General features: G+C 37.2%; 1 protein-coding gene across 1 annotated transcript; it reads right to left on the bottom strand.

Annotated features, from left to right (window-relative positions):
- Window positions 1-1,934: 1,934 nt before the first annotated feature.
- On the bottom strand, window positions 1,935-13,965 carry fam161a (FAM161 centrosomal protein A). Its single transcript, XM_074629223.1, has 7 exons — window positions 13,673-13,965; window positions 9,291-9,562; window positions 6,079-7,296; window positions 5,638-5,805; window positions 5,459-5,558; window positions 3,370-3,509; window positions 1,935-2,375 (listed from the first exon to the last, which is right to left on the bottom strand). Exons 1-7 carry the CDS (start codon window positions 13,826-13,828, stop codon window positions 2,084-2,086), a joined length of 2,346 nt encoding a protein of 781 aa, XP_074485324.1. The 5' UTR covers window positions 13,829-13,965; the 3' UTR covers window positions 1,935-2,083.
- Window positions 13,966-14,863: the final 898 nt, after the last annotated feature.

Genomic DNA, 14,863 nt, shown 5'->3' with positions numbered 1-14,863 from the left:
TTGTACTCTGTACTCCACTATGTTTGTCTGACAGCTATAGTTACTTTTCAGATTACAGTTTTTCATACAATAACATCATATATAATAGTAAAACACAGGGAGCATTTTTACTTTTACTTTTATACTTTAAGTACATTTTCCCGATAATACATACACCTAAATAAGGTTTTGCAGGATTGTAGAGTCTTCTCAAAGTGTGGTATTTGTACTTTTACTGAGGTAATGCATCTGAATACTTCTTCCACCAATTCATAACAAAATAAAACAAGTTGTCGTTTTTGAATAAGTGGCTTTATTGAAGATGGTCCAGAATGACATAAAAGGTTATGATGACAAAAAACAATGAATATTCATATTCATATTGCCATTTCTGTGAGGTCATATATGTCATTTGATATCTAAAGTGCCATCCAATTACACAAGAGTATATGTCCCTAAATCAATAACTGAGAGCCATAAACATTACACAAACATTATTCTTGTATTAAAATTGTGCCTGTATGACATGAATCTTTTCACAGAGTGAAGTTTCTCTTATAACCTTTAATTCATTGACATTAGGCCTTTTAATGGAAGACAATTATTGTCACAGCAGGAAAAGTACATCTGTAAATACTAAAATTTTGACGGCCAAATTCCATTTAGCTGCTTCAGTTTAAAAGTCCTGCAGCGTTTCCCAAATAGCGGTGGCAGAAGTATTCAGATCTTTTACTGAAGTAATACACTGTGAAAATACTCCACTTCCCTGCATTCAAAACCTATTATCAGCAGAATGTACTCATTATGCAGTAAAATGTACCTTGTTAGTGTTTTACTATTATATATGTTTCTGGATAAATATTACTGCTGCATTAATGTGTATGTTGCATTTTACTGCTGTAGATGTTTCTAACTCCTTTATATACAGTTGGCTAATTTAATCTACAGCAATGCATCATGGTCTATAAGATCCGGTCTGGAAGTCAACGGGTTCTCTGAATGGGTTTTTAGTTAGATGCCTGAAATAAGGTCCGTGGTTAACACAAGCTGAAGAGATTTTCACGTTTTGTTCTACGATATAACGTACGTCAATATATACCCCACTTGTGAATTTTGAAGTCTTAATGTGTCTTATAAAAGGCAGTTGCTAACAAGTGGCTAAATGAGATTACTACAATAAACATCAACACGCCGACTCGTCCACCTTCACAGCCTCGTTGTGTATACTCGCACTCATGCAACCGTGATGTAGTTCATTTATAGCCTAATGTTAGCTTTTTACTTCTGGTGATAGTATTCACAATTTCACACTTCAAAAATCATAAAAGTGGTGGTGATTTGTGAAGATTATCTTGCTGAACAAAACATGTAGTATCATAAACATGTTTTTGCCACAGAGCTTACTTTCTGCAATAATCCAAAACCCAATGTAAAAATCCCGAGGGAACCAGGCGATGAACTTCCTGGTTGGCCCACAAAAATACGTCATTCCTGGAGCACTCTTTGTTGCACGTCTCGTTATCATTTCCTGTCAGTATAAAATGGTTAAGTATGTTGATTTTTTGTGCCAATTAGTATAGAATTGGTATGCGGTATGGATTTGGGACACACCATTACTGTCACGGCTTACTGGGACTCCTGAATAGAACGGAGCCATCCTTAATGTAAAGTTTAACCTGTGCTTTTCCTTATATGACAAGTCAAAGTGTGTACTGTAAAAAAAGCCTATAGCTGCATCCAAAATCACTTCCTTAAATGTGCAATTTATTGTGCACACAATGGAGCAAAAAAGTACTGTATTTAGCTAGAAATCACACAATGCTTCACATTTAACTGATGTTACGTCTGTCAGTAATGATGCAAAATGATGATGATTTAAAATCTCAATTAACTGCTCACTATAGAGTAAACTAATGAGTGTATATTAAAAATATCACATTTTCCATTGTTGTGAGCACAATATTTACAATAAAATATAACATCTTATCATATAAGGAATAAGAAGCTTCCTCTCCAGTGTTCCTCCTCACTTGATGTGCTCCGTGTCCTCTGTCAGAGTCTTTGAACGTAGCAATTGCCACCTGCATCATGACGTTTGATGACATCACTCCCCTGCTTCCTGCTGTGTGGTGTCAGCATCGTGCTCGCTGTCATCTGAATAATTCTCATGGTCGTCTGAGTAGTGGTCACTTTCATCTGAAGAGTGGTCATCATCAGCTCCACGGTAATCTTGATCCGAGTGGTGACCGCTGGCGTCCTCTTTATCACGGCGAGTTAGTGAAACCTCATCACTTCCTCTGTGCTTTTCGTTTGGATCCGCTTCCACGTCTTCATCATCCAGGAAGACCTTTCTGTAGTGAACAGGTTTGTATCCCATCTCTGGCTCCTCATAATCACTAACAAACAGAAGAACACAATCAGCTCTGAGTCAATAACACCATTAGGACCTTAAAGATGGCTGTACTCTTGTCTTTTATTTCAGGTCCACCAAAACATTTAAATGTACCTTATTCAATTTAGTGTCATCTTTATCTTTATTCATCTGTGTTCATGTACTTGTGTCATATTTTATTGTATTTTAATATATCTGGCTGCTATGATGTTCTATCTATCTATTTGTCTATCTATCTATCTATCCATTAGTAATCAGTAGACTAGTAATCACTTTAACAACTTTCTATGCACAGCTCTTTTCAAAATAGCATTAAACATGCTTTATGACAATAAATACCTTGAAAGTACATATTCTATTAATATTTTAAATACTGTATTAAAAACTAGGGAATTAAACATGACATTTAATCAGTGGTGGAATGTAACTAAGTACATTTACTCAAATACTTTACTTGAGTATTTCCGTTTTCTACAACTTTATACTTCTACTCTACTACATTTCAGAGGGAAATATTGCACTTTTTACTCCACTACATTTATCTGACAGCTGTAGTTACTTCTCTGGGCAAAACAACATATAATCAGTTTAAAAATATTATGTATTCTTATAAATTAAACATAATAGTATATTAATAGTTAATTAGTTTATAAATCAATTTGCAATTACTGTACAAATATATATTATATTATTTTATATATGTTATATTTTATCCCTTTTAACTTTGGCACTATTTTATGTCTTTACTTGCATGTTTTTTTCTTTATACATATTTAATAAGCTTTGTTAGAGCCTGAGATCTAAGGTTTTAATTGCCAATGACTGCTTCTCTGTAGTTGTGCATATGACAATAAATAAATAACTTGAAACTAACTATCAGCTTATTTCACTGCACTCCGTCCCAGATGTTTCATCTCTATCATACGTTTAATTTCTTGTCAGACTAACTGGGTCATTAAATTCTGAGCGTAGTCAGTGTGTTTTTCTCACAGATTCACCTCTGTTTGCTGTCACTGGATGGGGAGGCCTCGCGTGCAGATCCTGATTTAGCCGCCTTACTGCTGATAAAGTCTTCAGTCAGCTCACATCCATGCAGGGCGTCTGTGTAGCGCTTCTCCGCTGCCTGCTTGGCATTCCTCTGTTATCAAAGCAAGTTCAGAGAGTCAGAGACAATGTTGTGCTGTTATGTAAAGAAATAATACACTCCGATACTCTTACATTGTTTGATTTCATCAGAGATACTCATACATCCGAGCACTTATTGTAATGAAATGCTATTGCAGTCATTCCATTACTCAAAACTGGAAGTACTCAGATCTTTTGTTTCCACTTATATTATATCTATATAAGTAAAAATACTCATTATGAATGAATAATAGTATATTATGTAAGGGATAATGTACAGCTAGCCGGTCATTGTTGTAAAAAGAATCCCCGACAGGGTGATGCTGCACACCTGGAACTGGTCTCTCATCGCCCTGAAGGGGATTCTTTCACAACAATGACCTGCTATCTGTACATTATCCTGCTTATTACACGGCTATTTTTTAATAAATCAATATTTTGACACAAAAACGGTCCGCCAGAGTCTGCATCCAGCTCTACATCAGAGCTGCACCCATAGCAACGGTCTGTTATAGAGAAATTACAGACCGCAGAACGCTGTGATTTACCAATCAGAATGGAGCATTCAACACAGCAGTGTAATAATGGATTATAATTATTGATGTATTAAAATGTACATTATTTGAATGGGTCTTTTTTTTTTATACTGTATACACTGCCAGGTAACCAAGGGATCAATAAAGTTTGATCTTTATCCAATGTTGTGGAGTAGAAGTATAGCAGAAAGTACAGTACTTAAAGGGATAGTTTGGGTGTTTTGAAGTGGGTTTTGTATGAGGTACTTATCCATAGTCAGTGTATTACCTACAGTAGATGATTGCAAAAAAAGGTCAATTATCAGCAGCTTGCTCAGCACTAACAGTATTTTAAGGTAGGTTTTTACTTAAAGTGTATGTTTTCTTTTCAGTTACCTCATTATCTTCATGTAAATCTCATTTGAAAACAAAATTCTTATAAATTTGTAATTGTTATATATTCTTATATTGCTTGTCTTCTCATCTCTCTTCAATCTTTCAATGGTTTTATGCATCTTTTTATGTGTAAAGCACTTTTACTGTGAAATAAAGTATTGTATGGGTATTATTGTATAGTCTTTTATTTATTTAGTCAGAGTGTCCCTATTCAACTATGTCATGCAAAAGGTCTGGTTTTCTGTATGTTTGATGCAGCAACATAATTTAAGCTTTAGTTCAGTTTTAATTAATTTGCTAATTATTTAATTTAAATGTTCTACCATACTAAGGCTTGTAGAAAAATTTGGTACAGAGGTTGTTTGAATCTGCTGTAATTAGACTGTATTTATGTCTTTAAATGTGTAGGTGGTCATACAGACGTCTGATTTGAATGTTAAAATGGGCGACAGATATCGAAGATAACATTAACAACTTATGCTCTACATTGTTTCCCTGAGGCCGTGTTGGACATTTATATTTGTTTTTCTTCTCCTTTTTTATTTTTATTTTTACCTTTATATATATATATATATTCATTAGGATTTTATGTACTTTTTAATGTACTGTTATATATATTTTTTCCTTTTTTATGGTTGATATATAAATATATTTCACTTTTCCAAATTTTCAGTTTTTTTAATTCTTAATTTTAATTTTCTTTTTCTTCTCTTTCTTTTCTTTTTTTTGGTTGTCGTTTGCAATCTGGAGGGGAGGAGGGGATATTTTTAAGACTGGAAGGGCAAATAAGAGCCCTTTGTTGGGCAGATATAGGTACATAATATACGTGGATTAAAAAGAAAGAATAGCATGTTTGTATACTTATGTTCAAATGATCCATGTCCAGTATTACAGATGTTTATAAATGCTGACAATTTGCTGTTTTAGTCAATCAAACCCAGAGTATTGAAAAATTTAAATTTGATCACAATATGGGTGACCGCAGGCTTTTCATGGGGTTGATCACATGGACACCTGTGCTGTCTGATTTAAGGCTCAGGTGGATGTTCACCTGTGCAACCTGCTCCAACAGCAGTGGCCTCCCCTTCACTCTCTGACGCATCTCTTTAATCTCCTGCTGGTACTCCTTCCTGCGCTCAAGCTCTTGTTCCCTGCAGAGAACACAGAATTATGGTTTGTTCATTCAACAGCGGTTCTGCTCACGCTGTGGTCATGTTGTTTTTAGGGTACCTGAATTCTTTGAGTTTGGTCTTGTGCGTCTGCGAGAGAGCCAGGTGGGGGTCGTTGGCCTGGGCGCGTTTCAACACCACCCTCTGCAGCTTCTTCTCCCTCTGCTTCTGCCTTTCCTTCCACTGCTCCTCCTCATCCTCGGCCTTCTTCCTCTGCTCCAGCACCTTTCTACTCAGGGAGACAATCTGGTCACAGATGCAGGAAGGTTTGGATGGGATGGGGACTTCGGGAGGACGGGGGCAGATGGTGGGTGCAACCATCGGCTATGGGGTGTAAATATTGGAGTGGGGTTGTGAGCACACTGCAGGGACTCTGGGAGAAGGAGTTCAACAAAAATTCAGCCTGTAGGGATTTGAAACACAGAAGGTCTGAACAGGACATTTGAGTTCTGAGGCTGTCTCAGCTAAAATGGTGGAAGCCTTTGGAGTACTACAATGGTACCTCACGGCCTCTTGGCGCTTTTTGCTGGCATCTGTGACTTTGGTAGGCAGCAGCTCCAGGCTGCCAGAGGGGGACGAACACAGACTTGAGTTTGGCGTCTGAGATTGCCCGGGGCTGATGTGCGGCCAGCGCTTCATCCGAGGGCTGCTCTGCTCCTTCTCGATGTCGGCCAGGATGCGTTCACGGTGCGAAGTGATGTGTGACGTCCTCAATTCAAAGGGTTCGCATGCAGTCGTAAGTTTCAACTCTTTTTGTTTCTCCAGGTGCTTCTGGAAGCGTCGGTAGCTGGCGTCGAAATCAGGTACCTCTTTGTTAATTTGGGGCCTGTGGGAGAAGATGTCGTCCCCGCCGGTTGCAGCGCTGCCGTCTTTGGTCTTCTTGCGGTCGCTGAGTCGTCGTGCGAGCATGCTGGGAGGCATTGAAGAACTGAGGAGCATCTCCTGAGCTCTCATCTGTATCTTGATGGACCGATACAGCTGCTCCTCCTTCATGTGTTCCCCTGATGCTGCTACGTATACCGCCTTGGGCACAGGCTTGGCCTTGAAGGGTTTGGCTTTCTCCTGGTCGGATTGGTGTGGGTGATGCAGCTGTTTCTGCTCCTTCTTTAGTCGCTCCCTCTCCAGGAAGCTGAAGGGCTTCTGGATGGATCGAAGATCTTCTCGCTCTCTCATTCGCCGCCGTTCGTCTTTGCGCTCCTGTAACTCTCCATAAAGAGGGAGGTGAACATGAGCCGGTACGGGGCTGGCACGGAACTTCTTCTGGCACTCTGTCAATTCTTCTAGCTGTCGTCGCAGCTCTGCGTTCTCCTGTTCGATCTCTGAACGCGACTTTATGCCACGCTTTCGCCTCTCAGCCTCACGCAGCATCATCTGGAAAGGTTTCGGGATGGTCAATCTGTGTTTCCAGTACTCCTGCCCTTCGTCTTTATGCTCCTGCCTCTTCTTTCCTTTTCCCTTCCGTGACCTCTTCTGGTCTGCCTGCAGGCTGGGCATCGAGGAGGACGACAGGTGGCGATTGTGAGGGGACAGCTTAAAGTCCTGCCACATGTTCTTGATGTGTTCTTTAGGAGAAAAAAGCAGGCCTTTCTCTACATTGTAACTGGCAGCTTCATCTTCGTCTGAAGAGTCTGACTGTCCAGAGCCTCTCCTGAGTTCAACAGCAGAGTGCGACTTCCTCAAACGACGTGAAGCTGCTGGGCTGCTGTTTGACCACGGCAGCCTAATAGAAAAATAAATCAGTGACTGTTAGTATGACAAAGCACCTAAAATTACTCACCATCATTCAAACTCAGCATATAACAATGAAGCAAACTGTTAATTCTGAAAAACATGGGGAAAAAATGTGAAATCTGTAAAGGTTCTCATATTCAGAGCATTAATGTAGCATCAAAAAATGATTTGATATATAGAGGAGTAATGTCTACCGCTCTCCCTCCGTGTTATAATCCAAGCTTCACTGTGCTTTGTTGACATAGCCAAGCCAGCTTTGCATGCCTTTTAGTGCATGTTCTTGCATGTGGGCACGTCTGGCGAGCTCATCGTCGCCGCTTTACACTGCTATCATACAGCAATTAGAGCTGATAACCACCCACGACGTCATCGCAGAAGTTTAAAGCCCACCCTCCGGTTACCCCTCAGGTAAACACTGTTCGCTCTGTGGCTGTTTTTTGTACTGTTAGCACTGTTAGCTGCTAGCCGCCAGCTCAGCCAACACCAGGTTGAGAGCCACATGGAGGCAATAGAAATGCTCTGAATTTCGAATTCAGCACCTTTAATAAATTCATATTAAGTGAAAGTTTGAGCTGGAATTCTTGTAATTCATAATACTAGTTTATTATAAATCATCTCAAAGGCAATTAAATTGCACTCAGGGTTGCATGTAGCAACTATATTCCATATCAATTAATCTCTCAATTATTTTATCAATTAATGAATTACTTGTTTTGTCTATAAAATGCTAGAGAATTAGAAATATCCCTCACAATATCTCAGAGCCCAAAGTGACGTAGTCAAATAGCTTATTTTGTGCCACCAGCAGTCAAAAATCCAAAGCTCTTCAATTTATAATGATATAAATGCGGCAAATCTCCATATTGAGGAAAATAAACCCAGCAAATGCTTGACATTTTGTATTGAAAAGTCAACTCAAGCAATTAATCAATTATTAAAATAGTTGCAGAATTATTTATTAATTTTTTTATTTTGTCGATCAACTAATCGATTAATCATTTCAGCTCTAATTACACTTGTACAATATAGAAGTCCACAATTTACTAAATTAAAGTGATAGAACAGCTTGAAATGTATAGAGCCACAGTCCCTCTGCTCAGCAATGATGATTTAAAGGATCAGTTCACCCAAATTACACAAAAACGCACTCACTGATAGCAAGAAAATTATGCTTTTGCCATGCATATAGGTGTTCGGGGTTCACACTGTTTTCTAGAGATCTTTTTCCATGACTTTGCAAGTGATGATCTCGTTGGTTTGACAGACAGAGATCACGCTACACATTAACATGTCTTTAAAAGACGTGCAGTCTATGGCTACCAGCCAGCAGTGACTAGTATTTACATTTGAAGGCTAATGTAACTTACATTATTCTGAGTTTCGGCCACTTAAGTTGTAATGTCATCCAACTTGCATGTGCTACCATGTGACGCGACTTCGGTTCATAGAGTTTCCACAACATAACCGAGAGCAACCTATTCAAAATACTCTCGTCCATAAACTACCATTTGAACGTTAATGTGATCCTGAACATACAGTAACTTAGCCCAAAAAAACTAAGTTATATCTGGTGAAGGCCGTCTTGCAAACCAGGAATGTGACTGAAGTTGGGGGGAAAACTAGGATCAACATCGGACGGGCCTTTGATTCACGGAGGGACCTTTGTTTGTTTTTTGGTATCGAAACGGACCCCTAGCTGGCAAATTTCCTATTGGACAGGTTAGCTAACATCACTGCCAAGCATGTGAAATATACAGTATAGTGATATTGTGGTTTTAGCCGTCAATCAAGTTTAGTCTCATGTGTGTCGCCTCACTGTTTTGACCGATCCTTTAGACTTACATCTACGTAATACAAGCACAAGCATGAGCTACAGGACGCTAACTGTCGTTGACTTAACGGCCGCAGGTGTCACTGTTAACAAACTATTTCTGATTCTTACATAGAGCCCCTTTAACATAATGTTGACCAACAGCCACCCACCTATGCCTGCCTGTCTCCAGCATCAACAGGTCCAGAGGCTCCATGGCCTTGAGCTGCAGCTTCCGCCGATACATGCCCTCCAGCTCGGCCATGGTGCGAAGGTGGGCCTTTTTCAGCTCCTCCAGCTTGCTGTAGTACTCCTCATTGGAGAAGAATATTTCACTCAGGTCGAGGCGGTCTCTTGCTGCTCTGTGGTCAGTCATCATGAGAGGACCACCCTTACCCACATAGTCTTCATCACAGAAATCAGATCCTGAGTCCTCATACTCCATCTGAAAAGGTCAAAAGTCACATAAAGCTCATTTGCCAATCAGTGGGCATTTTCTGTTGACAATGGAGGCCTCAGTGAAAGTCCTGAATTCAAAATATTACTTAAAAGTACAAAAGTAGCATCAAAATATACTTAAAATACCAAACATAAAAGCACTCATTTTGCAGAATAATCTATATAATTTCATTGTATGTAATTATTGATGCATTCATGTGTTCATCACTTTAATGTTGCAGCTGGTTAATTATTTTTTGGGATATTTTATATTTTTTTGTCTGATCATTTCTTAATATTTTTCTGATAATTGTACTAATATTTTTGGGATATTTTACGATTTTTGGTCTGATAATTTAATAATATTTTTCAGATGTTTTACTAATATTTTTGGGGGATATTTTACTAATGTTTTTGGATATTTTACTAATATCTTTTGAATATTTAGCTAATGTTTTTTGAATATTTTAAGATTTCTTTGTCTGATCATTTATTAATATGTTTCTGATGTTTTAAAAATATTTTTGGGGATATTTTAATAATATTTACTGCTATTTTATTAATATTTTGGGGATATTGTATGAATTTTTGTCTGATAATTTATTATTTATTAATTTTTTATAATTCTTTTTAACCTTTTTGTCATCACATCAGCCTGCTGTTGTTCTCTTACTGGTCCATGTGGTGGAAGAAGTACTTAAATCTTTACGTAAAAATACTAATACCACAGAAAACAAACAACAGTTGATGATCTGAACCATACATTATATGATTTATGAAATGTATCCTGAAACTATTATATTTGTTTTGAAGCTGCCAGACTATTATATTTAATGCTTGATGCAGGACATTTTTAACGAGCAGGCACCATGGAGTAAAGCAGCCTTGCTTAGCGGCACGCAGGCTCCTCCAGGATTATAAGCCTATTAACAGTAGCGACGTGGGCCATATGGTGGGACACAAAGGGGAGTTTACCATGAAAGAGCTCAACTGACACACATCCTGCATCAGGTGTCTGGCTCTTTTGATTCTCACATTTATTATCATGAAGCGTTTGTCTTCACTGAAATGGGACAACTGCTGCAGGACCCTGCTGCATGGGAGGACAGCAGTGTTGATGTCCAAAGGATAATTAAGTGTTTGGGATTAAAAACCAAATGTGTCGTCTGGTAATCTAATCAAGACGGAAGTCCAAAAATAGTCAGGCCAACAAATTATACAGATCAAATCCTTTCCACCACATGGACTGTCCTGAAACTGTCCACTGCCTGTTAACTGGACAAGATCTGTTTCACTCAAAAGACAAAATAAAAGTATACTGGAAAAAATATAAACATTACAACTCTATTAAATCAGGATTGTAATATGGAAGGGAGGGGAAACACATTCCAAAAGCAGTATTGTGACTTATTTAACAATTAATTGTTGCTTTAATTTTCTTGTGTGCTATTCTTAGTTTTACTCTTGAATGTTTAGGTTTGCTACTCAAACATTATTATGTAGGTACTATGCATATAATATATTATTATTATTATCATTATTATTATGCTTTGTTTGAAAATCATCGTTCAAAGCATAACAAAGTATTACAACTTGAGAGAATGGCCTAAAAGCTGTTAGAATAAATACAGGGAAACTTTTTTTTCCCACACAAAACACTTAAAACGTAGTTTTCTACTTTGTTAAGACATCTGAATCTTTAACATTCAAAGTCACTGGTTATAATATAGTTGACAGCATCAGCAATGTGTTGCAAAGATTAAATTAGAAGGAAATTACCTTAATACTCTGTGTTTTCTCATCTTATGAGGTTCTTGGGAGGATAATTCTAGTTTTGTCCCAAATCTTTTGTTTATATTTGCAGAGCTCAAAATGATTTTTTTGGCATAACAATTCAAAACTTCAAGGCGTTAAAGTAAATTACACTTACTGTCGATTTAAATACATTGATTTCATTTGGCACGTCCTCTCGCATTATAGGTAATTGGTACACCACCAGCAGCGATGAAATATTTAAATTACTATCAAAATCTACAACAACTTGTATTTTAAGTTACCAGACTTTTAGTTAGACCTAGCTTAGTTAGGGCTAATTTATATCAGTAAAAGGAGCCATTTTAAAGGTGTTTTAAACTCCTTCTTTTTTTACTTTTACTATTTAGAACTATTTAACTATTACAATACAGTTTCTCATAGGAATATTAATTTGCATTCCCCAATAACAAAATAATCAGATTAAAAACAATAAAGCAATACAAATAAACAATAGTTGAGGTTGTAATTGTCGAACTGTTGCTTCACACTAGAATTAATATCAGTGGTGGAAGAAGTACTCAAACCCTGTACTTGAGTAGAAGTATTGTATCTGTTTTTATGTTTTTTATTTTTTCCCACTCACAATGTTGTTTGGTAACAATTGCCCAGAAGTCTTTATAGATATTTAAATCAATATCCTCCTCACTAACACTAACCATACACTTCCACGCAACACACACACACACACACACACACACACACACACACACACACACACACACACACACACACACACACACACACACACACACACAAACACACACACACACACACACACACACACACACACGTGTCTTTTTTGATATATTTACTGTATTTTAATTGTTATTATCTTTTATCTTGTTCTAATTGTTTGTTATCACTATTATGTGGTCATATTATTTCTTTATATTAACCATGTCTCTAGGTGGAGGCTTCAGATAAGCCCAGTGGGTTTTTTGCCTCTTCCTGCACTGTATATTATTCATTTATTTTTTTTATGTTGTGTAGTCTTAAATTGTGCAAAATAAATAAACAAATAAACAAGTTAAAGTATAAAAATACTTCACTGCAAGTAAAAGTCCTGAATTCAAAATGTTAGTATTATCAGCAAAATGTACTTAAAATATCAAAAGTAAATGTACTCATTACACAGAATGGTTCCTTTCAAAGTGTTATATTCAAAGTGTTATATTATTATAGAATATTATATCATTCTGTTAGCTAAGTGCATTTAAATTATTAGTTATGTGGAGTCAATGTTAGATACTTTGTGTACTAGGCCTACCACTGAGTAGAGTACAGAACTACATCATATCATGTTTTTTTTCTCCATGTAAACAGTAACTAGCTGTGTATTTAATAAATATAGTGAATTAAAAGTGCAATATTTACCTCTGAGATGTAAGTTGACATTAGTGGGGTAACTTAAAAGTACAAGCAGGGAATGAATTTAGCACCTGCCACCTGCCAAATACAGGGTAAATGTTGGCTGTGGCAGGTGAAAATTTCAGGTCACCTGCCACCATGGCAGACAGGTTTTCCTTATATTAAGAAATATTATTTTTAAAAAGCAATTCTAAAGCCTAAATTAAATATATGGTAACACTTCATTTTACAGGTCCACTACTTCTCAATAGATGGTAATTTATTTAATACATTTCCAGGAAAATAATTCAAAGTTAATTGATATGCTTTATTTCCATGTCTGCTGGTAAAAAGATAATAATTAGCAAATAACTTCTTTGAAATTTCTTTTAAAAAAACTCCCTGAATCATGACATTAGCTACCAGGTTACATTTGTGTAGACAATAAGTCACACAATGGTGAGATTTGTGCTGATCAGAAGTGTCTTCTATTAGTCTTGGTTTTCCACCTCCGATGAAGAGCAGCCGCTTCTCCAGCCCAAGGGCCCTATTTTAACCATTATATACTATTTTAGCATATAATTATTAAATCATGTTTATAATAAAGTAATTTTTGATCAATTTTGAGGTAAATATTTGGGTAATTTGGCAGTAATACCATATAAATTTCAATAGGTAACTTGCTATTTATCACCTAATTACCATGAAATCTGTTGACCTGTAAAAATGAAGTGTTACCAAATATAGTCATGCATTAAGGTTACATGATGTATTCCATTATTCTACAGTCTGGTACCACTGACTCAGTGTTTACTGTTTTAAAGCTTTCTAACAGGATTTCAGAAGTGGCAGACAAATACTCAAGGAAAGTACAAGTATACCTGAACATTGTACTTGAGTAAAAGTATAGAGTTAATAACGTAGCTCAGTAATGTGTGATTTAACGTGTCTTTACCTCCCTCTCGTAGTCCCGGTTGTCCGGGTGACCGGTAGCCGGGTACGGCAGCACTCTCTCTCTCTCGTAGGAAGCTACCGGAGCTCTGGTGAGCGGGTCTACCGGCGTTTTCAAACACGAAGTCACCAGGACGTTTGTCCGGTGGTCGCTCGCCATGGCGTCCTAGTATCTGTTCCAGTTTCTTACAAATGTAGATAAATTAACGGAACAAATGTCCGGTATTTTGAGAGAAGTCAGTAATAGTCGCTGTCCGTGTGTCGGTATCTAGGCAGCAGGTGGTCTCCTTAGCAACGGAGCGGAGCTTGGTTGGCAAGGAAGTGACGAAGCGTGACAGGAAATGAAAAGATGTGGGTCCCATACAAAATAAAAGTATTATAACTTAAAGGTCCCATATTATAAAAAAAAGTGTTTTTTTTTTTTTTATAAAGCAGGCTTAAGTCCTATATAAATACTGTGAAAGTATCGAAATTGTGCAAGTTTGTTAATAGTCTGTTTATTGTCAATACTGTATATACTGCTCCTATTTTTGATACCTCCTATTTAAATGGTTCATATTTTGTTACTCTTTGTTTAGCTCTTTTTTACTGTTAGCTGATGCATCTTGTTTTTTGCACTATCCCCTTTGCTGCTGTACACTGCAAATTACCTTACTGCCGGACTAATAAAGGAATATCTTATCTTAACACTCAATCCACAGGGAAATACACACAGCCCGTATTCAGAAACTCTGCATTTGAAACAAGCTGTCAGGATTTCTGTCCATTTGTGATGTCACGAATATACAATATTTAGACCCTTTACACAATTTTAAACGTAAACATTATGTGTCCCAGTTATTTCCTGGTTGCAGTGTATGTGAATGTCATCAGCTGAAAGGAAGTACACATGGGCCCAACCTGTTGCCTAGCAATGCAATACTGTTGCAGTTCCGTCAAAATGTGCTAAAACAGAGTTTTTCAGACAGAGGGTGAATACAGACAGCCATATTCAGGCTGACAGTATGAGGAAAATAAAGTTTTTTTTTAACGTTACAGCATGTAAATATGTTCTGGTAGAAACACAAAATACAAGTACGAACCTAAGAATGAGCATAATATGGGACCTTTAAATTAATTAACAATAGCCAACATATCTAGTGATGGAAGAAGTATTCAGGTCTTTTGTGGCGATTTACTTTCCAGATGATCCAAT

The sequence above is a fragment of the Sebastes fasciatus genome, chromosome 3 (assembly GCF_043250625.1).
Source record: "Sebastes fasciatus isolate fSebFas1 chromosome 3, fSebFas1.pri, whole genome shotgun sequence".
In the NCBI taxonomy this organism is placed as follows: Eukaryota; Metazoa; Chordata; class Actinopteri; order Perciformes; family Sebastidae; genus Sebastes; species Sebastes fasciatus.
Note: the sequence above shows the minus strand (reverse complement) of the source record. Positions and strands in the feature narration are given on the sequence as shown.

Excerpts from the sequence above, each read along its gene's own strand:
- fam161a (XM_074629223.1), bottom strand. The coding sequence starts at position 13,828 with ATGGCGAGCGACCACCGGACAAACGTCCTGGTGACTTCGTGTTTGAAA. Across the intron at positions 5,806-6,078 it reads AAGCGCCAAGAGGCCGTGAG|AAAGGTGCTGGAGCAGAGGA; the intron begins GTACCATTGTAG and ends CTCCCTGAGTAG. Across the intron at positions 3,510-5,458 it reads TGTTGGAGCAGGTTGCACAG|AGGAATGCCAAGCAGGCAGC; the intron begins GTGAACATCCAC and ends CTTTGATAACAG.